Here is a 26,859-nt window from a genome sequence, read left to right as displayed (position 1 = left end):
AGCTAAATTAATCAGCAACTGTACAGCACCAGAATTGACACCATAGGAAAGAAAACAAGGCTGGGAGTGTGACTCAGTGGTAGAGTCCTTGCCTAGCATGCATACAAAAAAAAAAAAAAGATGAAAATCTTCATGGAGAAGTAAGCACCAGACTTTGGCAGGAAATAAAAACTATAAACAATAGGACAAAACAACTGGACCACAGAGAAGGTTGGAAAAATATTCTTGGTTCTCCTCATTTGGCTGAACTGAGTTTCCATGAGCCTTCCTTCCTCAATGTGCCCACAAGTTCCAGGCATGGGTAAAGGAAGAAGGCTCAGTGGCGGCACCAATAGCAGACAGGAAGGGCTCAGATCTCACTCCTGTAAAGCTCCAATTCCATTCCTCTCCCTATAAAACAAGGGTAATAACTTCTGCCTCATAAGTTCAGACACGCTGCAGAGACAAATAAAACAACAATGGATAAGAGCACTTTGAACTCAGCACAAAAGCTACTCAAGACCATGGTGATCACACTGCAATTAAATTTGTTACCCACCACTAACCAAAGACACCAAGAAAAAAAGGAAGCCATAAATGCAAAAAGCACAAAGCTTTGCTTCTGAATCTTGAAGGTACTGGTATTCTGATAACTTAACTCACACCACTTGAAGACAAGTGATGAGCCCACACTAGAAAAGCTTGACTCTGCGTGAAGAGAAAGCACTCACTTGTCTAGGCCCACTGGCTTCTATCAATTGTCCCCCATCCCCACTTTCCAAAGCAGCAGATGCCATCACCTCTTAGACTATCGAAAAACGACAACAATATATGGCAGAGCAGGCACTCTCATCAGTCTCATTATGTAACCCAGGTTCCCATGGAAAGAGAAAGAATTGTTTAAAGATAGTAATGACTGCTAGAAGCTGAAAGAAAATTAGAAGATGTAGCATCAAGAATGTATTGTTATTGTTGTTTTTCACCTCTTGGCTGAAGACAACTACAGGCTCCCCATCCCCTCAGTTCAGCCCTGGCCTCTCTAGAAGCTGGTACCCACTGACTCACCAGGGGACTTTGGGAGGTCTCTTTGTCCTTCTTTTCTTTCTTTTCCTTTTTCTTTTTCTTGTCTTTCTTCTTAATGGCCCCAGAAGTTGACAGCTTCCCTCGCTCTTGGATCACCAAGTTCCGATAATGCTCATCACACGGATGGTCCCACATGGACTGCCCATTGGCAAAGTTGAAATAATAAATATCACCTGTGATGTCCTGGCTGGGGATGAGCAGAATTCAGAAGTTAGTCCCTGCTCAGGCCAAGGCTACTTAGGACAAAAAGAAAAGAAAAAAAAAAGAAGAAGAAGAAGAAAAAGGGCAGGAGGAAGAGAAGAAGGAAAGCAGGGAGATAGGAGGGAAAAGAATGAACACAAAATTGAAGGGCGAAGGGCACCACTGGCTAAGATTAAGGAGTTCACTTAGATATAGAACAATGGACTGAAATACTTAAGGATTTCTCTAGATGAAGACATATAATCACTGTAGTTCCAGGAAATTAATATTAGACTGGAGTAGAAATGAACTTGGTTTTAGTTAGATGGAGAAATATAAACATTATGTCATCTAGGAATAGAGTAGACCTTGTTTAATATTTAATAAGAGTATGAAGAAGAAAAATGTGAAAGCTCTGGTTTTGTAGAAGATTCTAAACTCACAAGAAGTGATAACCCAAGGTAGCGGGGAACCCAACAGAAGAAAATAAAGGAGGAGAATCTGTTTCAACATGGACAAGTCCAAAATAAACCAAAATGAATGGTTTATTTTGGACTTGTCCATGTTGAAACAGATTAATAATTAACAATAATCTATTAGGACAGCGAACAGGAAAAAGAATCCCATCCCCAATAACAATATAAAAGATAAAATACACAGGAATGAGTACAAACCGTGTAAAATCTTTACAAAGCTTTACTGAAAAAGGAAAAACAATTGTCCCTAAGATTCAAATCTACAAAGATGCCAATTATCTCTAATTAATATATGAATCCAATACAATCCCAATAAGGCTCCTTATGAATTTGACAAGTTGAATCTTTAATTCAAATAAAAGGGAACATTTTCCAGAAATAGACAGGGAAATATCAGGGGTACTATGGTCTGGATGTATATTGTCCCTGGAAAGTTCAAGAGTTGGAAATTTGGTGTGGTGATACTGAGAGGTGGTTGAACTCTTCAGAGAATGGGCCTAGTGGAAGATGGTTACATCACTGGAGCAACTTTCCTTAGAAGGCATTAAGTTAGTTCTCATGGGATCCCTGAGCTGGTATGAGGCACCCAGCCTCAGGTATTTCATTATAGTAATAGAAACAGACTAATAACAGAAAATTGACACTGAGAGTTAGGGCCACTGCATAACTGATTTTTTTTTTTTTTTAACTAGGTAATAGGCAAGAAACAGGCTTAAAAAAAAAAGCCTAGAATGCTATTATAAGCGCAGTGTTATGGTTCTAGCATCAGATGGAAATGATGATCCAAATGAAAATGGTAGTAAAGGCCACTATTGTTACACAGATACAAAAAAACTTGGATGCATGTGTCCATCCATGCCCTAAAGCTTTATGGAAGGCCAAATTTAAGAATGACAGACTAATTTATCTGGCAGATTTTGGATTGGCAATTTTTTAATTGATAATATTTCTACATGAATAATAAAATGTGTTATTAGAAGGACTGCTAAATTTTAATTAATAATATGCACATGCTAAACAAGCACTCTACTATGAATTACATCCCTAGCTCCAGAAATTTCTTTGAAAGAAACATACAAAACTTCAAGCAACATGCTTAGCTAAACTGAAGGAAACAGATGACATTTCCCTGCCAACAAAGATAAAAATGGGACTAATATATAATACAACAACAAAAAATTTTTTTTCAAACTCAACCAGAAAGAAAAATTCTCAGGTGCAAGAAACAGAAACCCAGAAGCCCAAGTAATAAATATAGAACTGAGAAGCCAACATTAGTATCTGATTTGGATATAGGTCCCAGGAAATTGGAGTTTAATGTTAATTTAGGGACAGAAATGTGGCCTTAAGTCTTGATTAATTTGGTAATTAGAACTGTGACCCTTGCATGTATCTGGGGCTCTTAAGAACACTAACTCCACAAAAAAAAAAAAAAAAAGAACCCAGTAGGTCATGGAAGTAGCAAATGAGTATGGGGCCCACTCCAGGATCTAGACAGACAGAGAAGATCTTATGACAAATTGAAACTTCAGGACATATAAACAGAGTCCAAAACATGCCAAGTCAGGAAATTAATACAAAACTTTAGTCTTAAACTACTGAAAAACCCCTGGGAGAAGCAATTGTGAAGGTACTCAACAAGTGAGGAAGGAGACTCTCACAGAAAATAATCCCCATAGGAAATAAATTCACAAAATTCACAATAAAAATTACAAACCATGTGAGAAAAGAGTTCAACATGAGGGAAAATCAGAAGATATAATAATAAGAAGAATCAGTATACCATATAACTTGAGATAGTAGGATAATCAAAAGAAAACTAAAAATAACATTTAAAATTATTATAGTGGGCTAGGGACATAACTTAGTAGTAGAGTGTCTGCTTAGCATGTACAAGGTCCTATGTTCAATTCCCAGCACTGAAAAAAAAAAATTATGACAATGATAAAAGGGGTGGAATTCATAATGAAAGAAAAGAATTCTAAAGAAAAAAAGGAAAGGTTGGGTGCAATGGCACACATCTGTAATCTCAGCTATTCGGAAGGCTAAGGCAGAAGGATCACCATCAAGGCTAGCCTGGGCAACTTGAAGAGACCCTACCTCAAAATAAAAAATAAAAAGGTTGAGAATAGAGCTCACTGGCAGAGCACCCCAGGTTCAATTCCCAGTGCTGCAAAAATAAATAAAAACATAATAGAACTTGTAGGAATGACGAGTTATTAAAAAAGAAAAAAGTAAGTAAAACAATAGATTTGGTGCAAAAGAAAGAAAAAACAATGAATTATAAAATATACCTAAAGAAACTCAGAATGCAATATGGGAGATAAAGAAATTCTTAAAATGAGAAGTTAAGAAACATGGAGTATAAAATATGAAGGTTCAACCCCCAAAAAAGCTGATTTTGAGAAAATTAATACAACTTGCAAACTTCTAAAAAATTCAAGAAGAAAAGAGATGACAAAAAGTATCAGGAATAAAAAGGGAAGTAACTACAGAGTCAGTAGAGATTCTAAAACCATACCAGGAAATTAAGAACTGATGATAATAAAGTTTAAAACCTTCACCAAAAAGACAATTCCCCAGAATAAAAACAGGTTACCAAAATTGACTCAAGAAAGCCAGAATCGGGCCATAGCCATAGCCATTAAAATATTGAATTGTCAAACTTTATACATACACAAACACACACACACACACACACACACACACACACACACACAGAGGCCCAAAATGAGTTTTACCAAATCTTCAAACAAATTGCGGGGGGGTGGGGGGGGGAGACACATTCATACATTGCTGGTGGAACTGCAAATTGGTATAACCGCTCTAGAAAGCAATATGGAGATTCCTCAGAAAACTTGAAATAGAACCACCATTTGACCAGTGATCCCACTCCTTGTTATATACCAAAAGGATCTAAAATCAGCATACTATAGTGACACAGCCGCATCAATGATTATAGCAGCTCAATTCATAATAGCTAAGCTATGGAACCAACCTAGGGGCCCTTCAACAAATGAATGAATAAAGAATTTGTGAAATATATATGTCTATATATATATCATCACATTGTGTGATATATACACACAATAAAATATTCTTCAGTGGGTGGGGTTGTAGCTCAGTGGTAGAGTGCTTGCCTCACATGTGGAAGGCACTGGGTTCAATCCTCAGCACCACATAAATATAAAATAAAGGTATTGTGTGCATCTAAGACAAAAAAAAAAAAAAGTTAAAAAAAATATTATTCAGCCATAAAAAAGAATGACTTTATGATTTCTGCTGGTAAATGGATGAATCTGGAGACTATCAGGCTAAGTGAAACAAGCCAATCCTGAAAAACCAAAGGTCAAATGTTCTCTTTGATATGTGGATGCTAACATACAACAAGAGGAGGAGGGGAAGAGTAGAAGTTCAATGGATTAGACAAAGGGGAATGAAGGGAAGGGAAGGGGGATAGGAATAGAAAAGATAATAGAATGAATCTGACTTTACTTTCCTATGTTCACTTATGAATACACCACCAATGAAACTCACATATAACCACAAGAATGGAATCCTAATTAGTATAAGTTATACTCCATGTATGTATAATATGTCAAAATATACCCTGTTGTGTATATCAAAAAAGAATAGAAAAACAAACTTAAAAATAAGCCTATCCTAAGGGCCTGGGTTGTAGTTCAGTAGTAGAGTGCTTGCCTAGCATGCATAAGGCACTGGGTTAGATCCGAGGCACCACATAAAAAGAAAAAACAAATAAAATAAAGGTGTCATGTCCCTCTATAACTAAAAACAAATATTAAAAAAAAAAAAGCCTATCCTAAACAAACTATTCCAACAAAGAAAAATCAGGAAACTCTCCCTGAATAATGTTTTAAGGCAAAAACACCTTGATAATAAAATCACAAAGAGTCAACACAATAAATATATGGTTAATCTCTGTTATAAACATAACTGCAAAAATTATAAATAAAATACTAGCAAACTAAATCCAACACTACCTAAAACTGGCGTTCTATGACCTATTAGGATTTATTCCGGAAATTTCAAGATGTTCTAACATTAGAAAATATACTAATGTTGTTCACCACATTAATAGATTATGGGAGCAGTGTGCAGTATAATTATACCTGTAATCCCAGCAACTCAGGAGGCATCACCACACCTGGCCTTATTTCATATTTTATTTAGAAACAGGGTCTCAGTGAGTTGCTTAGTACCTCACTCTTACTAAGCTTTGAACTCAAGATCTTCCTGCCTCAGCCTCCCAAGCTTCTGCGAGCAACTTAGCAAGACCCACAGCAACTTAGTAAGATCTTGTCTTAAAAAAAAAAAAAAATTAAAGGCTGGAGATGTAGCTCAGTGGTAAAAAGTACCTCTGGGGTTCAATTCCAAGCACCCCCCCAAAAAAATTAAAGATCATATAGAAAAGACCAGCCTTAACAAAATATTAACTCATATAACCATGACAATTAAAACAGTGTGTCACCCCTAAGAAATTAGAAAAAGAGCAAATTAAACCCAAAATAAATCAAAGAAAGGAAATAATAAAGATTCCATGAAAAATCAATGAAATAGGAAGAAAAAAAAACTGTGAAATTCATATAACCAAAGGCTAGTTCTTTGAGAAATCAACAAAATATATAAACCTCTATCCAGAGTAATCAGAGATAGAGTATACAAATAACAAGTATCAAGAATGATAGTGAGGAGCTGGGGCTGGGGCTCAGCAGTAGAGCACTTGCCTAGCATGTGTGAGGCACTGGGTTCAATTCTCAGCACCACATATAAACAAATAAATAAATTCAGGTCCATCAGTAACTAATTTTAAAAAAAAAAGAATGATAGGGGAGCTGGGGAAATAGCTCAGCAGGAGAACACTTGCCTAGCATGCACAAAGCCCTGGGCCGATCCGCTGTACCACCAAAAAAACAAATAGATGAGTGGACAAATTCCTTGGAAGACACAAGCTACCAAAGCTCATTCAAGAAGAAATATACTGAATAATCCTATATCTATTAAAGAATATGTATTTTTAGTTTAAAATTTTCTCATAAAGAAACCTACAGGCCCAGATGATTTCACTGGTAAATTCTCCCAAAAATTAAAGAAGAAAAAAATACCAATCCTACTGAAATGTGTCCTGAAAACTGAAGAGGAAGAAATTCATAAATCATTCTTAGAACCCAGTATTAACCTATACTAAAATAAGACAGATTATTAGGAAAAAACTGATACTATACACCAATTTTCCCCATGGACATAGATGGAACAATACCTAATGAAATTTTACAAAGTCAAATTCAATAAAATATAAAAAGAGTAATACATCATGACCAAGTGGAGTTTATCCAGGAATATAAGGTTATTTAAACATTCAAAAATAAATCAATATAATTTTCTATATGAACAGAAAGAAAAGAAAACTATGTGATCTTATCATTTAATAAAATCTACCACCCATTCATCCATTCCTGTTTTAAGCTCTCGGTATGCTAGGAATAGAGGGAAACTTTCTCATCCTGACAATGAGCATTTCCAAGAAGCCTACAGCTAACATCTACTTAATGATGAAAGACTGAATGCTTTCCCCTTAAGAGCAGGAAAAAGGCAAAGATGTCCTCTGTCACCATTTCTATTTAATTATACAGAAGGCTCAAGTCAGTGTAGTAAGGTAAGAAATAGAAATAAAGGCTAATCAGATAAGAAAGGAAGAAGGGAAAATGTCTTTATTCCCAGAAGACATGATCATCTCTGCGGAAAATCCTATGGAATCTAAAAGCGACTAGACCTGACATAATTGAGTTTAGAAGGTTGCACACCACAAGATCAATACACAAAAACCAATTTTATTCATATAAAAAAGCAATGAACAACCAGAAATTGAAAATATACCACTTACAGAAGCATCAAAAATATAAACTCAGACATAAATCTGATAAGATAGGCAAGACATGTACAAAAATCTACAAAACATTTCTTACAGATATTAAAGAAAACCTAAATAAAGGAAAACAGACCATTTCATGGGTTGAAAGATCCAATATTGCTCAAGATGTCAGTTGTCCCCAAACTGATTGATACATAATCCCAATCAAAATCCTAACAAGAAACTGACAAGCTGATTCTAAAATTCATATGGAAATGCAAAGGACCTAGAATATCACTTTGAAAATGGAGAACAAAGTTGAAAGATTTACCCTAAATGATTTTGAGAGTTATTATAAAGCTACAGTAATCAAGATAGAATAGTGCTGAGCAAGGTGGCGCACGCCTGTAATCCCAGCGGCTCAGAGGCTAAGGCAGGAAGATCACAAAGTTCAGCAAAAGTGAGGCACTAAACAACTCAGTGAGACCCTGTCTCTAAATAAAAAACAAAATAGGACGTGGCTCAGTGGTCAAGTGCCTCTGAGTTCAATCCTGGTACTCCCCTCCCGGCCCACCAAAAAAAAAGAATAGTACTTGTGAAAAGACGAGACAAATAGATCAATGGAAGAGATCAGAAATTTCAGAAAAAGATGCTCCTATACATGGTCACTCTAAAAAAAATCTCTAAATGTCCTTCAATATTAAAGTAATTAACTAAATCAAGACTTTTTAAAAAACGTGATACAGCTGAGTAGCAAATATAGCTCAGTGACAGAATGCTTGCCTAGCATATGCAAAGCCATGGGTTCGACCCCAAGCACCACAGGGCTTGGGAAAGTAGAATACCTACACAGCCAATAAAAAAAGTAGACCTACATGAATTGACATAGAAGAGCAGAGTATATAACACTTAGGTTTAAAAAAAATGTGTGGGGTGTGTGGATTTTAGAAGGTGTGGAAGGGGAGCTGGGGGTGGAGAGAACTGAAAAGTATGGAAGGAATTACCAGTTAATAGTCATGACCTTGAGAAAGGGAGAAGATGACATGTATGAATTATTTTTAAAAATGAAAAACAATTCATGTTCCCCCTATAGCACAATGAAACACTGACAACCCTGGCAGGTACATGAAAGCAAGTGGCACAAAGTCTGGCACACAGATGGCTCTTAACCAGTAACAGTTTCCTACCTTCCCTCAGACTGTGTATTAGAAACAACACAAAACACTATCCTATAAGGTTATCCTATAAATACAATCATGAGTTCTCAGCACTTGGAATACTGTGTGAAGTGCTGACAGATTTCCTATAAGAAAGATGTCATGAAAAACTGGAGAAAGTCCAATGAGAGGCAGCTAAAAAGATCAAGAGAACAAGAAGGCTGCCATGTGAAGAAAAGCTAAAAGGATTATAATCCTTCAGCCGAGAAGAGTAATGCAACAATTGCCATTTTGGAATATAGCCATCGCATTAAATGATATGGGTAAGAACAAGATGATTACACCTTATCTCCCAAATTGCACCTTACCCTCTGAGAGGGGAGCCCCCTAAGACATCTGAGCACTAGTTTGGGACAATCATAGGAAAATCCACTCTAAGGTGGGAAGTAAACTTATGGCACTCACTTCAGGGAGACAACTTATGAGCTCTGTGCATGTAATGAGGAAAAGAAACTAAAGAAGACAGAGCAGACATATAGCACAGGAAACAGTGTCACTGTGAGTGGTGGTAGTGCAGTCCTCTGGAGAAAGAGTGAGCAACAGTGACATGGTACCCTGCAGCTTTCTCTCCTTAGCCACTGTTTCTTCACCAAAGCCAGTTTCCATGAGATAAACTGAATAAGCTGTGCTCCTCATAATCCAAAGAGCTCTAAAAAGATCAGTGAATCCACAAATGTGAAATATTCATTAACAGGTTACACAAATTCAGAGATGGCAGAGCCATGGATTGCCAAGAGAGAGAGATGCTTTGCCAGTCTAGGCAGCCTCACTACAAACTCTTTGGCACCAGCAACCATTCTGGACATGCTAAGGAGATACTACTGTCATGTTCAATTAACAGTGGGCACCAGGCACAGGGGCACAGACCTATGATCCCAGAGACTCAGGAGGCTGAGACAAAAAAAATCCCAAGTTCAAGACCAGCCTCAGCAACTTAATGAGGTTCTAAGCAACTCAGCAAGACTCAGTCTCAAAATTTAAAAAATTAAAAAAGGGCTAAGGATTTAGCTTACTGGGTTCAATCCCCAGTACCCAAAAAGAAAAAAAAAATTATCAGTCTGTAAGGAGTAACAACAACCCCTTCTTAGCCCACGCAAAACAGATGCTGGTGTAGAGGACCTGAGCCAGGATAGCAGCACTGTGGTGCTAGGTATAAGTACTGAAGCCTATCACAGAGACTGTCAAGTCAGCCTACATTGAGATCTGAAACATGAGGCAACTTAGCAAAGAAAGGGCACTGAGCTATCCCTAACTATAGAGGGCAGGTTTGGAAAAGATGGCCAATTAAAACCGACCTCCAATACCAGATCCCTCTGCCTCTGACAGGCCAAATTAGTGACCCACACCCCCACTTACTTACCATGGTTTCCATTCCACAGGCAGTGGGGCCACAATGCCCTCCCGTGCCAGCCACATCAGTTCTGGTTCCTTGATGGGATCAATACCAATCTCTCGGGCAAATTCAAGAATTTCTGCAAGAGTCAGGAGGGCAGAAAGGTAAAAGAGACGAGAAGTGGGGTAGTGGATGGAGAGAAGAAAAAATCATTATCAATCTGTTTTCTATTTTGCCTTTACTTTCAAAATCTTCTTCAAAGAGAAATTATTATTTCTCTAAATATAAATAATAAACATATAGAATTATTTCCTTACATCTTAAACAATTTATAAATGATACACCTGAATCAAATTAAGTTATCTCCATATTTCCAAGAATATAATCTAAAGATAAGTCTAACAAAGGTGGAAAAAAAAAAATGAAACCAAGGCTTCATTATGGTGGCAGGCTCAGGAAGAACCCAAAAGCTACAACCGGAACCATCCAGGATGAGGGCAACCTCACCAGAAGGAGATAAGCTTTCCCAAGATTTGCAAAAGGTTGGTGCAAAAGCACTCATCATTCAGTCAACAAACATGTTCTGAACAAATACAGACAACTAAGCCCCTAAGAACCTTACAAACTCACAAATAAGAGTATGAACCAAGTGATATATGATGTGACAGGAGCAGAGAAAAGGCAAAGAATGATTCCGCCTAGGAGCAGGGAGACAGCTAAGCTAAGAAAGTGAATGAAGCTCGGGAGGCCTTCTTCCCAACAACTGACCCATTCTTCCATAAAGGGAATTATTTCTTTTTCAATTTTGCTAAATATTTTGAACTCTAATACTTTTGCTTCAAGCACTTAGAATCCTTTTGCAAGAGATCTGGAGAACAGGAGAAATTTATGTACTGAATAAAGGGGTATCTCACCTTTCTGGGGAAGGAAAAAATAGATGAAATGACCAATAGAAGATGTCGCTGGAGGACTAAGGAATGATGAAATAAATATACAAGGGGCATCAATGTTTTAGTTGATAATAGCCCAGGTCAGAGATGTATCACCAATATGAGTCATCACAGTGGAGAATTTGGAGGGTGACATCTGCAGACTAGGAAATAAAACCACTTTTTTCAAAAGACCAGTCAGAACTTGGTTGGCCAGGGACTAATTTATTCATTGATTTTCATCATTTTTTTTTTTTTTAGTGCCTCCCACATGCCAGTCACTATATGCCATGAATAAGATAAAAATAGTCACTGCTCTTATGGTGCTTACATTCTAATTGAAGAGAAAATCAGCAAATAAGTAAACAAATAGACAAAGAATTAAAGTTTCTGATAAATGCCATGAAGGAAGTAAATGATGCCTAAGAGAAGGTCAAGGTGAAGGGGCACTTCTTTACCAAGGATGGCCAAGGAAAACCTCTCAGCAATGGAGACACTAAATTGAAACCTGAAGAAGTCAAAAGAAACCAGCCATGTAAAGTACTAAGGAAAGAGCAGACAGGTAGAAGAGCAGATACAAAAGACTTATGGCAAGATGCAGCTTAGCTCACAAGAGGACTTTCAGAAAGCCAATATAACTGGTAGAGAAAGTCTGGCCAGATGAACAGATGTAGAGTCCTACAACCGCAGCAAGGGTGTCATGTTGAATATACAGAAGAGAGTTAAAAGTAGAGACCAGCCTATAATCCCAGCGACTGGAGAGCCTAAGGCAGGAGAATCATAAGTTCAAAGCCAGCCTGAGTAACTTAGCAAGGCCCTAAGCAATTCAGCAAGACCCTGTCTCTAAATAAAATATAAAAAAGGGCTGGGGATGTGGCTCAGAGGTTAAGTACTCCTGTGTTCAATCCCGGGTATCCCCCCAAAAAAAGCAGAGACCACTAGAAATGGTCTGCTTCATATCATAAGATCACTCTGGCTACTAGGTAGAACAGACTGGACAAGGGCAAATGTATAAACAGTGAGCTAATTAGGAAGCTACTTAGGCAGTCCAGGAAAAGAATATGATGGCTTGTGATTAGAATATCTAAACTCGGACAGAACAAAAGAATTCATAAACATCCTTGGAAAAACCTTGACCTCATTTACAACAGCAACCCAAAAAGAAAACAGTCAGGTTGAGTATCACTTATTCAAAATGCTCAGATCTAGAAGTGCTTCACATTTCAGACTTTTTTTCAGATTTTGGAATAATTGCATAGACTTTACTAGTTGAGCATCCCTAATCTGAAAATCCAAAATCAGAAATACTCCAAAAAGTTTCAGATTTTGGAGAATTTTGGTTTTGGATTTCCAGAGTAAGCATGCTCAATCTACATTTAAGAAATAGGGGCTGGGGCTGTAGCTCAGTGGTAGAGCGCTTGCCTAGCATGTGTGAGGCACTGGTTTGATCCTTAGCACCACATAAAAAATAAACTAATAAAGATATTGTGTATCACTCTACAACTAATAAAAATATTTTTAAAAAAGAAATAACCTGAGCAAGTAGTAAGACGTCTATGAAGAAAACTTAAAGTCATCCCATAAGAGCACACAAAAAAAGAAATATGACATTTTGAGTAGAAAGACTTCACTTCATAAAGATGAAAGTTATCCCTAAATTAATTCAAATATTTAACAGAATTTTCCCCAAGTACTAACAGTTCCTCCATACACAGCTCTACCCAGAACTTGACAAGGTGATTCTAAAGTTCATGGGGATAAAAACAGACAAAATAGCAAAGAAAACTTTGAAAAATGACCAATAAGGGCATTTTGGCCCCAGTAAACATTAGAATTTATGATGGAGTCTCAATAATTAAGGGTACAGCAGTGACATATAAATAGGCATTCCAATGGAAGAAAAGATACACCCAGTACAACATCCAAATCAGAGAAGAAAAGAGAAGTATTCCATTAATGGTTTAGGAAGAAAACGTGAGAAAAGTATTTTCACCTTGGAGTGGGGAAGGCTTTGCTTTTCTAACTTTGATACATTAACTAATTCAGAGGCCAGATGAGAATGAACTAATAATACATTTAACATAAAAATTTAAAAAATTTGGGTTGAGGATATAGCTGAGTGGTAGAGCATGTGCTTGGCATAAGCAAAGTCCTGGGTTCAATCCCCAGTACCAAAAAATATAAAAACAAAAAACTTCTCTATGGCAATCAAACAAACACATACAACAAACTATAAAAAAAGCCCAAGGTTTAATGTGGGCTCATGAGCTCCCAGTGGGTGCAAGAGTTCTCGTTCCACTCTAACCCATCTACTAACCACATAGTTGGTGAACAAAATTTGTGAATCCAGATCCATAACTCTTTATAACTTCAAAGGAGTTTTCACTCCAAAAAATAACAATGCCTCAGGGATGAGGATATACCTCAATTGGTAGACTGCTTGCCTTGCATGCACAAGGCCCTGGGTTCTAATGCCTAGCACCACATACACACACACACACACACAAAAAAAAAAAAAAAAAAAAAACATAGTGCTTCAAAGAACAGGTTGAGGACTTAGAATACCTGGGTAGATCCTTTGTACCACTTAGTAGAATTGGGTAACTACAGGAAAATTACTTACCCTTTCTGTGCCTTGATTTCCTCACCTATAACATAGGAACAATAATAGTACTTAGCTTATGGAGGATTGACAAGGGTTGAAAAGGTAATAAATATCAGGCTGGGGTTGTGGCTCAGTGGTAGAGCGCTCGCCTCGCACGTGCAAGACCCTGGGTTCGATCCTCAGCACCACATAAAAATAAATAAATAAAATAAAGGTATTGTGTCCAACTACAACTAAAAATAAATTAAAAAAAAAAGAAAAGGTAATAAATATCAAATTCTTAAAATATAGACTGGCACACAATGGTACAAAATAATGTTATCATTGTTATTAATAATATCATTATGAAAAAAGAAAACACAGCTTTAGTTTGTTCTTAAGAAAACTCGGGTGGGGAGCAAGGAATTAAACTCGGTGGTACAGCATCTGCCTAGCACGAGCAAGGCCCTGGGTTTAATGCCCAGCACCACAAACAAAAAAAAGAAAAGAAACTGGGTTTGCCTCAGGACATACTATATTTCATGATATCCCCTACTACAATTTCATTTTAAACTAATCATTATGGGTCCAATGCCAGCACCAAAAGCAAAAAAAAAAAAAAGTTATCATTGATCTAACCCAGGTCAGCAAATCTCTTCTGTTCTGATAGTAAATACTGTAGGCTTTGTGGGTCATATGGTCTCTGTCATAACTATTCAACAATGCTACCATAGCATGAAGGTAGCCACAGGCCACCGAGAAGCAAATAAGCATGGCTGTTTTCCAATAAAACTTTATACAAAAACAGGCAAAAGGCCAAGTTAAGCCCATGGATTATAGTTTGCCAACCTTTGATCTAACACTTGTGCATGTAAGCAGCATTGAGCATGTACCACATGTTACACTGCAAGAACAAAAATAAATCAGACATAATCCCTGCCCTCAGAGAACTACTACAATATACTTCAAGCCTCTTACCTTGCTCACTGGGAATATAGGTCTCATCATAATCTTCCTCCAGAACCAGCTGGTCTCCTATACGGATGGGTCGTCCCGCCATGACTGATGTGGGCTCAAACACCTAGATCCCAGAGACCCCCCAACCAGAGAGAAAAATCAGTGACTCAGCTTAGAAGGGGAAAGGTAGAAGAGGGTCATGAAGCATCTGGGTCAGATCAGATCCTACATGCCAACTCTGCTAAGAACTCTGCAGGCACCAGCAATAATAGAGGGTGGGACTAACAGCTCAGAACTCAAGCCTCACGGGTTCTGTGTCTAGGAAAATTCCCTGAGATGCACCTCCCAAAGATTGTTGAACATTCAGTGAACCACAAAAGATCCACAAGCCTAACTCTCTAAAGAATTTGACTTCATAACCACCATCCCAAAGAGGAAAAAGAATTACAGCATAGGACCCCCAAACAGAAAATCTCAACAGATACCCATATACCCACATACCCTACTACACAGTCACACATTTACATCCAACAATGCCTACAGAGAGCTGGCAATCCAGGAAGGGAAGAGATACAACTTCAGTGATAGCAGAAGGCAGAAGGAAAAATTCCCAGTGAAGCATAAAAAAGGCATTCTAGACAGGGATCACCCTGGGCTGCAGCGGGTGTTCTGGAACATGGGATAACAGTATGCATGGCAAGGGCCAGAGTGGAAAGCCAGCTAAAAGGACCATGTGGACCACGCTAAAAGGCCTTGATTCTGCCCTGCAGAAGAGACACTAAGGGATTTGGGAAAAGAAAGTGACATGAAGTGGCCTTTTTTTTTTTTTAAGGACAAGAACTCTGGTAAGACTGGCATGGCTAGACTGAAGAAATGAGAAACTGGTGTCAGGAAAACCACTTAAGGAGGCTACTATCCAAGTGAAAGATGATGAAAACTTAAACTAGGGCAGAAACATTAAGAATGGAGAAGGGACAGACACAACGAACACAGCAACATCAGGCTTAATAGGACCAAGCTGTTAGAAGGACAGAATGGAAAGGAGTTGCAATGGACTACATTGAGTCCCTCCAAAATTCAAACATTGAAAAACTAGCCTGCAATGTGACTTTATGGGATAGAAAGTAATTCAGGAAGTGATTAGCGTTAAATGAGGTCTTAAGAGTGGGGCCCTGCTCTGACAGGATTAGTGTTCTTAGGGCTGGGGTTGTGGCTCAGCAGTAGAGCACTTGCCTAGCAGGTGTGAGGCACTAGGTTCAATCCTCTACACTACATAAAAAATAAATAAATAAATAAAATAAAGTTATTAAGTCCATGTACTAAAAATAAAAAATAGATTTAAAAAACAAAAAGGAGGAAGAGAGATCAGACTTCTCTCTCCACCAAATGAAGACACAGCAAGAAGGTGGTAGCCATGTACAAGGCAGCTACCAGAAACAGATGTTGATCTGTGACTTCCAGTCTTCAGAACTGTGAGAAAATAGATTTCTACTGTTTAAACCACTCAGTCTATGATATTGTTACAGTAGTGTGAGCCGACAACCATAGGAGTCCAACTTGAATCCAAGATTTCTAGCATTCATAGATGGAACAATGCCAAATTCTTCAACTGACAAGCTGGTGCAGTTCTAGAATTGCTCCTCTCTTCTTGCCCCTAGTCCCACCACCACTTCGGGACCCCCAGATCCCACTAACTTTCTCCTAGAATAGCTTCCATGCCGAAGCCTGATAAGCAGAGACAAGCTGCATGCCTCTCTTAGGAGGAGTTAGCCACACCAGGTGTGATAGACCAACAGGAGTCTGGCACAGCAGGTTCTGTTGCTCACTTCTTCAGAAGCTGTCACTCTTCCCCCTGTAACAATGAGCATAAAAATGGCCACCTTTAAGTAGAAAGGCCTGGAGTAAATGTTTAGAAAATGGCTGGAGGGGCTGGGGTTGTAGCTCAGTGGTAGAGCGCTTGTCTAGTATGTGTGAGGCACTGGGTTCGATTCTTGGCACCACATATAAATAAATAAAGTTCCATTGACAACTAAAAAAGAAAAATTAAAAAAAGAAAATGGCTGGACTTGGTGACTCTCAATCTACCCCAGATTCCTGTAGTGGGGCCCCTGACAAATGACAAAAGACCAATCAAAGACCATTACATACCCTCTGTGACTACAATAGCAGAGGTGTCCTGCCTTAGAACTCACAGACACTAGCCTCTTTATCAGTCCACAGGATGCTAAGGGAGCCAGACTCCATCCCTGACCCTCTCATTCCCATCATGCTGCCCCCAAGAAGGAAGACAAATGAAAGGAAGTACGTACGCAGGACCTAAGCTGAAGTGAAAATCTGTTCCTAACCCTGAGAACCCGTAATACCGAATACACAGTAGGGTACTCACACCTCTACACAATCAGAGAAAAGGGGGGCCTGACTCTTCCAATTCCAGACAGCAAAGCAGAAATGGACCAGGAACCAGAATGGCAGATGGGGCCCACTGCTGTGTGACTTAAGAAGTTACCTAGATCTTTAATACTCTTAATTAGAGAAGAGGGAAAGAGAAAATGAAAGGATCTACAGATAGGTAGGACTCAATAGTAGCCTGAACATCAGGGTGAACAAGCACTTATCAAGCATGGCTCTACAAGGCACTGTATTAACTAACATAGAATCTGAGAAATTTTGCAGTTAAGAAATGTTACTTATTCCTACATAACTCCAACCTCCAGAAAGCGTGAGACACATACAACTGTTTTCATGGCACAAATCCTAACTGAGCCAGGTGTGATGATGCATACCTGTAATTCCAAAAGCACGGGAAGCTGAGGCAAGAGGATCACAAGTTCAAAGCCAGCCTCAGCAACTTAGTGAGGTGCTAAGCAACTTAGCAAGACCCTGTCTCAAAATAAAACATAAAAAGAGCTGGGGATGTGGCTAATAGGTTAAGTGTCCCTGGGTTCAATCCCCAGTACCAAAAGGGAAAAAAAAAAAAAAGAAGAAAAGAAAAAACCCTAACTGGCTATGTACATAATAATCTGCATTTAACTATTTAAAGTCTGGGAAGAACATGGAAAATCTGAATTCAAGCACACCCAAATTTCAAACAAATCTGCCAGAAAAAAAAAAAATCAAAATATGGATGGCCTATATTTCACCTTCTTTCCTTGCCTTGCCTGGCTTCAGAAAGATGTGGGCAAAGACAGGGCCAAAGGGGTACAGAGTTGCAGGGAAGAGGAGTGTGGAGAGGGAGATCATACTTCTTAATGACTTCTACAGAGCATTTACCATTCAAGAAAGGTTTGCCGAGCACCTATCAAGTTTATTTACTTATTCATAGGCACTAAAAATGTAGATTTCTGCCAGATGCAGGAATACATTCTTGTAATCCCAGCTACTCAGGAAGCTGAAGCAAGAGGATCTCGAGTTCAAGGCCAGCCTAGGCAACTTAGTGAGACCTTATCTCAAAATAAAATTTTTGAAAGGGGCTTTTGATGTCACTCAGTGGTAGAGCACTTGCCAAATATGCAAAGGGCCTGAGTTGAATCCCCAGTATGGGGGAAAAAAAACAGATTCAACTGTCACTTCCCTGAGCTACAGCCCTGTGGACTGTGACCAATCCAGCAGTCCCAGATAAATGTATAATACAAATGAGATAAAAGTGCTGAAGGAAATGAACCTGGTTAGATGTGCCTATGCTGAGAACTGAAGAATGAGTAGGGATTCCTCAAAGAAATGTGTTCTAACAGCAGAAGTAGCATCATGTGCAAACGTCCTTCTGTAAGATACATCACCTACCAAGAAAGAGAATAGCTAGAGATGATGTTGAAGAGGTGGGCAGAAGCCAAGACATGCCGAGGACTTGGCCTTTATCCTAAGGCAAATGGAAGCCAGGCAAAGGTTTTGGGTTGGGGTGGGGAGGGGGAATCACTCTGGCAACCATTGGGAATATGGACTAGAATGGTGACCAGATTAGAAGGAAGAAAAACCAGAATGGCTATGGGAAGATGAGAAACAAAACCATGATATGGTCTAGGTGGGAGATGGTAACAACCTGGACTAGCTTAGTAACCTAGAGAAGTCCAAGAAAGCAGCCATTAGAGTTGCTATGGCAAATAAATGTCATGTCCTGAGATTTTCCTCCAGGCTTATGACTATGAGCGAAATTCTAGTCAATCATGGCACTCCAGATATGGCTTCTGAAGCCTCAACTGTACTTCGTGTTGCAGTCACCAACAGATCAGATGAAACCTAGTAAGATCTACTCACTACCTGGCCTGAGCCCCACTGCAAGCCTTAGAGTTGTTGGGGAGAGTCACTCAACTGCACTCTTCAATCTCCTGCCAATCCCAGAATCTAGCAGAAAAGGAGTGATCCACACATCTCCTCCAAAATCACCAACCTCCTGCCAATCCAGAAGCACCTCAGCACTGGGGACACAGTTTTCACATGTTCACAGGCATATTTCTCTCAACATTATCTTTTCCATGTGTTCCACCTCTTTTGTGAAGGCCATGCTTGTTCCTCTTAATTTTTCCAACCAAGCCTAAAATGAGCTTATATAAACTGCAGGAGCTCAATTACTGCTATAAACCACACTAACACAGAACCAAGGAATCTTGGGAACCGAAAATGTCCATGGTAGCACTTGCACATGCTAAATATCCCTTCCAATGCTAAATATCCCTCTCCACACTTTAAATGACATATGGCATAGTGATAAAAGAACCAGCTCTGGGAACAGAAAACCTGGACTCAAATTCCAGCTCTCTCACTTGCCAGCTGTATGACTTTAGGCAAGGTACTTCATCCTTTCTAAACCTCAGTAATCTCATCTGTATAATTCAGTGATGATAACCTATGTCGAAAAGATATTTGGCAGTGAATGAGATAATATCTGAAAAGTGTCTAGCACATTTCTGGCATAGAGTAAATGTCAAACCAAAAATAAAAGTATACTGGGCTGGGAGTGTAGCTCAGTGATAGTTTATGTGCTTAGCCAATGGGAGACCCTAGGTTCAATCTCCAGCACCACAAAAAATAAATAAATAACAAAAGCATCTCAGAGTGTTGTGAGAAGTGGTTAAATGTAAAATGCTTAAAGTATATTAAAATCTCAACAAATGCCAAGTGTTACTATGATTATTACCACTACTACTATATTTAAGGACTTATTCTATACTGTTCCAAAAGACAGATCCAATATCATTGAAGATAAGGTCATTCAGAAATTCAATAGTCATTTATTGAACACCCACCAGGCATTATGCTAGATACCAGAGCTACAAACCTGATTAAACATGATCCTAAACCCAAGTTCGGCCTAATGTGAAGCCAGACATATAAACACATGACTACATCATGTGTTAAATACAACAGGACACAAAGATAAGGGTAACTAATATTACTCTGGAAGTTGTGGGAAAGCATCACAGATATCTGGCCACTGAGACGGTTCCTGAAGGATAAGTAGGAGCTCACTAGGATAAGAGTAAGGGAACTTAAAGGCAGAAAGGACAGCACACACAACAGCAAAGAAGCAGGAAAGAGTGCCAAGAAACTTATTATGACAATAAAAGTTTAAATTTACTTAACAGTCCCTTTGTTCCAAAACTGTACTAAGTGTTTTATTTACATCATCTCACCTCATCCTCTCAGCTAGATAGAAATTATTATCACTGCTTTTCAAATAAGGAAATTGAGGCTAAGCAAGGTTAAAAAAAAAAAAAAAACTTTTTAAACTTGCCCAGTTTTTCAGCTAGTAAATGGAACAATAGAATATGCATGTATTTATCTGATTCCAAAGTCTGGGCCCTTAACCGCTTTGACATGATCAAATTGCAAGGGAGAGTGGAAGGAGTAGCAGGAGAGAGATCTAGAACGGAAGGCAAGGACTATATCATAAAAGGTTGGAAGGATTAAGGATGTTGTACATGATGAGGAATTATCACAGGATTTCACAAAGGAGACTAACATTGATGAGTTTTATAGTTTAGAGAAATGCAAGAACTGAAGCAGAGAAATTGCCTACGAAGTTAGCCTGAAAGTCCTGGCAAGATATTTATGAATTAAGTGGCTGTGAGAATGGAAAGGAAGGGCCAGAGGGTAGAAGAAGGAGAGTAACTGCACGTGACCTATGTATAAGTGAGGGGAAGGAGGGAACCAGATCACTTCAGTCAGTATATAGTGATTCTAGGCTTTGTCCAATAGACCATAGTAGGTATGCTGCCTAGAATATAGACATGTCTTACTTCATACTAGATGAATGTTCCCAATGTAGACGTGGCTGTGTGGTGAAATCCTTCACTACGATAGACAATACAAGCAGAGGAACAGATCCCAGACATCAGGAAAGAGATGATCAGTAATCAGATCTAAGCTCAGGAAAGAGATTCACCTTAAGAGTGGTTTGCTGAATGGATGGTAACTGAAACTTTGGGTGAAATCACCCAGAGACGGAGTGGTAGAAGAGAAGGGCTGAGTCAAGAGAACCAGGGGGAAGGGAGTCCTGGAAGCTAAGTGAAGAGAGCGGTTCCAGATGTAAACGGAGATGCTTGAATCAGTGCAGTGAAGAAAAAAAGAAAAACTTCCCAACTTCCCCAGCGGGCCAAAAGATGGCATTAGGTTGGGCTAGCCCGGGATTCGGAAACGGGGACGGGGCGGGGGATGAATCTCACAGGAGGATTCAGACAAGGCTCACAGGACCGGGCCTCGCACAGGCTCGGGCCGGAGGAGCGAAGGAGGGACCCAACTAGCTCTCACACCGCTCTGCGCCCTCACTCCCCCCACCAGCCGCCGCTCACTCACCCGCCAGGCCCCTGCCGCCTACTCGCCAGCGGGCGAGGTGGGGTTTTGAATAGATGCACACTCGCCCAACCGCTCCTTTTTCAATTCTTCCCTCAGTTCCCGCCCACACTCTACACATAGCGCTCGCTGATACACCAGAGTGCCTCAACTCACCGGCAACCCTCCTTCTCCTGCCTCGCCACCAGATCACACCACCCTCTCCCCTGAAGGAGTCCTCACCTGTCCCCCACCCCGGGAGCCTTGGGGCGATGGCTCTGCGCCGTTTGCCCAGCACCACCCCGGTTCCCCGCTTCCAGGGACGCCGGGGTGTTGCCCTGCAGAGGCCAACAACCACTTCCGGAAGGGGACCAACCTAGCAACTGAAGGTTCCGCCTCCACCCAGAGCCAATAGGTCCCTGACTGAGAGCTCTGGAACTGGATTGGTTCAAGGTCCTGTCGGATCACTCAGAGTTCTGACCGTTTCCCGTTGCACGATGGGAGTTGTAGTTCAAAAATACTTAATGGGGGGCTGGGGATGTGGCTCAAGTGGTAGTGCCCTCGCCTCGCATGCGTGTGGCCCGGTTGGATCCTCAGCACCACATACAAACAAAGATGTTGTGTCCCCCAAAAAATAAAAAATAAAAAAAATTCTCTCTCTAAAAAAAAACTTGATGGGGCTCCAAAAGGGATTAAAAGAGAGCCTTATATTTGCGTAAGGAAAATTTTTTCCAGGGCAGAGGGGGACAAGTCATAATATTTATAGAAACGTGAATTCCCAAGGCAGTTTATTGATCATCAATTTTTAGTAGTGTGGTTAATATCAGATGAATAACAGTGATCATTAATAATCAACCCATTGAATGGACCTTAAATAAACTAAAGAAATAAGAATGTTAAGTAATGGAAACCCCCAACCCCATTCGCCCCGCCAAAAAAAAAAAAAAAAAAAAACAACATAAAAACTGTCTCCCTTGTGTTCTGATTAAATCAGTGAATACCTGACCAAGAATTAAAAAACCTAGTTTCTATCATCCATATTTTGCTGGAGGACAGGATTCAGTTTACATATCTGCAAAATGGTGATAATAATATCTGTGGCAATTATTTTGAAGAGTCTGTTGAAGATGGAAAAAAAGGGACACAATATGTAGAGCTGGGCTGGGGATGTGGCTCAAGCGGTAGCGCGCTCGCCTGGCATGCGTGCGGCCTGGGTTCCATTCTCAGCACCACATACAAACAAAAATGTTGTGTCCGCCGGAAACTAAAAAATAAATATTAAAAAAAAAAAAAAAAATCTCTCTCTCTCTCTCCCTCTCTCACTCTCTCTTTAAAAAAATAAATAAATATGTAGACCCTGCAAACTCACTATCTGGCAGAAGAATCACTACTAATATAATTAGTTTTACTTACATGGAGGGCAAATATTCCTTTCTCTCTATGTAGTCTATCCTAGAGAAGTTAAGAGGGACAAAAGCAGCTCTGGTCATTCTTTCAATAGAAAAACAAGAACATAAAGTAGAGACATTAGGAGGTGCAGAGGAGATGATGAGGACATTCTAGAGATGTATCTGGTTCCTCCTATCTCTTGAAACTAGTCCCTGCACCACTTAGTCCACAGTAAAGAACTTGGATAGTTGTTCCTATAGATCCCAAACTAGACAGTTGGAATATATTTCTCATATTTAACTTCCTTTTTCCTCACTGCAGATGAAAAAGCATTGGTTCTCTTCCTTTCCGCACACCTTAAAAGTCTTACTGAGGGGGTTGGGGTTGTGGCTCAATGGCAGAGCATTGCCTCACACATGTGAGGCACTGGGTACAATCCTCAGCACCACATAAAATAAATAAGTAAAATAAAGGTATCATGTCCATCTACAATTAAAAGAATATTAAAAAAAAAAAAAAAAAAGTCTTACTGAGAGGCCAAAGGGACTAGCCTGGGAAGAACCTCTACGGCTCACCAACTAATTCACCACAGACATGCACAAAACAAGGATTCAAAACACCATTTCTAGTTCCCTATACACATGAACTTACAATCAATCTAGTTGATTTTGATTGTCATCAAAATACTTCACTTTACAATTCTATTTTTTTTTAGAGAGAGAATTTTAATATTTATTTTTTTGTTTTCGGCGGACACAACATCTTTGTTTGTATGTGGTGCTGAGGATCGAACCCGGGCCGCATGCATACCAGGCGAGCGCGCTACCGCTTGAGACACATCCCCAGCCCGAGAATACTTCACTTTAAATTTTGCCAGGCACAGTGGCACATGCCTATATCTCAACTGGGGAAGGTGAGGCAGGAGGATCACAAGTTCAAAGCCAGCCTCAACAAATTTAGCAAGACCCCAGGCAACTTAGTGAGACTCTGTGTCAAATTTTAAAAAATAGAAAAAGGGCTGAGGATGGGGCTTGGTAGCTAAGCACCTCTAAGTCAACTGCTGGTATCCAAAAAAAAAAAAAAAAAAAAACCACTTTGGTACCTTAATCTGGGTTCCCAACTCATGGGAAGAGCTAATAAAATAAGGGATTCTGTGGGTATCATATTCATTTTATCAGGTTTTCCTACAAGTTTGTACTCAGAAATGCAAACCAATTTATCAAATGCCCTTAGGTAAATATAATTAAGAAAGTTGTTTTTGTTTTTGTTTTGTGGTACTGAGGATTGATCCCAGGGGTACACTGGTACTGAGCTACATCCTCAGCCCTTCTTGCTTTTTATTTTGAGACAGGATCTGCTAAGTTGCTGAGGTTGGCCTCAAACTTGTGATCCTCCTGACACCATCTTTGGAGTTACTGGGATTACAGGCCTGTGCCACCAAGCCCAGAAAAGAAGCAAGTCTTTGGGGGGTGGAGGGATAGTAAAAATGACACAGCGATAGGAATATCAGTAATATACTAAATCAGTGAAGAAGAGAGAATTTCATTCATTGTAGGTCAGAGGTGAGCATTTAGAGGTGCTTTTTAAAGATGAGGGGATGAGTCTCACAAATTGTTCCCTAATCTCCCACATCAGAAATTCCACTGATAGAGCTTTTCTCTCTCTCTCTCTCTCTCTCTCTCTCTCTCTCTCTCTCTCTTACTGTTTATTTGGACTTCACAAAAGACATTCAACATGAAAAGAAAGGAAAACACTCATTAATCCTACCACTTTTTTTTTTTTTTTTGGAGTGTGGGGTGTATCGGGGATTGAAGTCAAGGGTACTCCACCACTGAGCCACATCCCCAGCCCTACTTTGTATTTTATTTAGAGACAGGGTCTCATTGAGTTGCTTAGAGCCTCACCATTGCTGAGTCAAGCTTTGAACTCAAGATCCTCCTGTCTCAGCCTCCTTACCGCTGGGATTACAGTCATGTGCCACCATGCCTAGCCTCACTTTCCTTTTTTCAGAGGCAGTGTCTTGTTAGGTTGCTCAAACTGGCACTCTACCACTGAGCTACACCTCCAGCCCTTTTTATTATTTATTTCAAGACAAGGTCTTGATAAACTGCCCAGCTGACCTCAAACTTGTGAACATTTTGCTTTAACCTCCCAAGGAACTAGAATTACAGGCATGTGCCACCCTGCCACATATGCCATTGTTTTTAATGGTTGTTAAGGATGTCATTGAATAAAAGTCACCTCTTTTGGTCTCCTATTGATGATCATTTACTTTGTTTCCAACGTCTTGATATTGTACACACTGCTGAAATTCCTGTTTTGTGGACTAGAGTCCTAGAAATAACAATGCTCAAAGAGTTCGTATTTTTTACATTTTAATAAGCATTGCCAAATTACCCTCCAAAAAATGCAGTAATTTACCAACACATTCACTAGCACCAACACATTGCCAATCTGAGAGGGAGGGAAGAAAATGGTACTTAAATAGTGTTTTGTGTTTTTACATTATTAATAAAGTCAAACTTTTTCATGTTATTTGCCATTTTAATCTCTTCTATGAATTACCTTTCACACCCTTTGTTCATTTTTCTATCACATTGTTTGGGGGGTTTATTGGTTTGTGGAAGCTCTTTGTGTATTGTAATTAACCCTTTGTCCCCCTGTTTATAGCAAATGCTTCCTAATGTGTAGCTTATCTTTTAACTTTGCAAATGTCACTTTCTGAGTAGTTGTAGTAGTAAAACTGCTAATAGCTAGCCTTTATGGAGCATGCCAGACACCATTCTCTGAGCTTTACATGGATTATCTCATTGATTTCTTACTTTAAGAGGTTTTTACAAATGATAAAATTGAGCACAGAAAGGTTAACAAGCCTGTGGTCTTCTGGTTACTAAATAGAAGAACCAGAATTGGAATACTTACAGTATTGAAGGGCTTCTGATTGTACAGAAGTTTTAAATATTTAAGTAGTCAAACCTATTCAGTTTTTTTCCTGAGTTTTGTTAGAGAGGCTGTCTTCAACATAAGATTATGAAAATATTTTTCTATTTCTTCCTTATTTCTATTTATTATATAAAGCTTTTTGATCTCCAGGGATTTATTTTTAGATGAGACATGGATTTTATTTTCTTTCCTTCCAAGTGGATTACCAATTGTCCCAACACAGTTATTGAATAATGCATCCTTTTTCCTCTGATATTAATTTCATCTTTATTTATATACAATTCCCATACATTCGTTGGTCTATTGATTTGATTTTTTTCTCTGGTGCTCAAAATCAAAAACAGATACTCATGCATGCCTGACAAGCACTCTACCACTGAGCCATGCCTTCAGCCTTTACAATTTTTATGTGTCTAATCACCTTATTGTTTAGTATTCTTCATCATATCTTCTAATCTGCAGATAATGATTCCTTTATTTTCCAGCATTTATAGCACTTGTTCAATTTTCTTATCTTATTGAATTGGCCAAACCAACCTAGACTCTGTGGAATAAGAGTGGTGATAATGACCTTCCTTTTCCTAAGCCTGACTTCTATGAGAATAACTTTAGCCTATAACAATAGGTTTTCTATGATTTTTCACTATCTTTATGCCCCTCCCCTTCCAGGGTTGGGATTGAACCCAGGGCCTCACATGTGCCAAGCACTCCACCCCAGAGCCACTGAGTCACACCCCAAGCCATTTGTTATCTTATTAAAAGTTTCCCTTTAGTTTTTTTTTTTTCTTTTTTTTTCATCAGAATGACTAGTGAATTTTAACAAGGGCTTTTTACTTCTGATAAATATCATGATGACATAATCATATATCATTTCTATTTTAAGTAATTAGAGCCCTACAGCTCTTTGTTTTAAACACTTAGCAATTAATATGTTGATGCTTCTTGGAGTTATAACACTTCAAAGCTCTCTGCAGCCATTCATCCTCAGCCTAACTGGCTGACAGTGCATGAATCAGGGGATCATAAGGATTTGTACCCCAAGAGCATCAAAGGCACAGATTCAGATAGAGAAGACCTGACTAGCTCTTAATTGCCTAGTGATTGCAGACTCTGGTGAAAACAGACACTCTTCATTCCCCTTGAACCCTTCTT

The 26,859-nt window shown here is 39.2% G+C and overlaps 1 protein-coding gene across 5 annotated transcripts in view; it reads right to left on the bottom strand.

The window, feature by feature from the left end:
- The window catches only part of Cep164 (centrosomal protein 164), a 64,920-nt gene extending 43,212 nt beyond the window's left edge, over nt 1-21,708 (bottom strand). For 3 of the 5 annotated variants that reach the window (XM_071616729.1, XM_071616732.1, XM_071616733.1), the window contains exons 1-5: nt 21,619-21,708; nt 16,362-16,462; nt 14,632-14,734; nt 10,168-10,279; nt 1,045-1,249 (exon numbers count right to left, since the gene is read on the bottom strand). In XM_071616729.1, the coding sequence (XP_071472830.1) occupies nt 1,045-1,249; nt 10,168-10,279; nt 14,632-14,713 (399 nt within the window). In that variant the 5' untranslated portion in view covers nt 14,714-14,734; nt 16,362-16,462; nt 21,619-21,708. Of the gene's footprint in view, nt 1-1,044; nt 1,250-10,167; nt 10,280-14,631; nt 14,735-16,305; nt 16,463-21,618 lie in introns of those variants that run through there. The other 2 variants (XM_071616730.1, XM_071616731.1) reach the window with 2 other exon arrangements.
- Between the last annotated feature and the right edge of the window lie 5,151 nt (nt 21,709-26,859).

Source organism: Marmota flaviventris, chromosome 9 (assembly GCF_047511675.1).
Source record: "Marmota flaviventris isolate mMarFla1 chromosome 9, mMarFla1.hap1, whole genome shotgun sequence".
NCBI classification, from domain to species: domain Eukaryota; kingdom Metazoa; phylum Chordata; class Mammalia; order Rodentia; family Sciuridae; genus Marmota; species Marmota flaviventris.
This window is presented reverse-complemented; position numbering and strand designations above follow the sequence as displayed.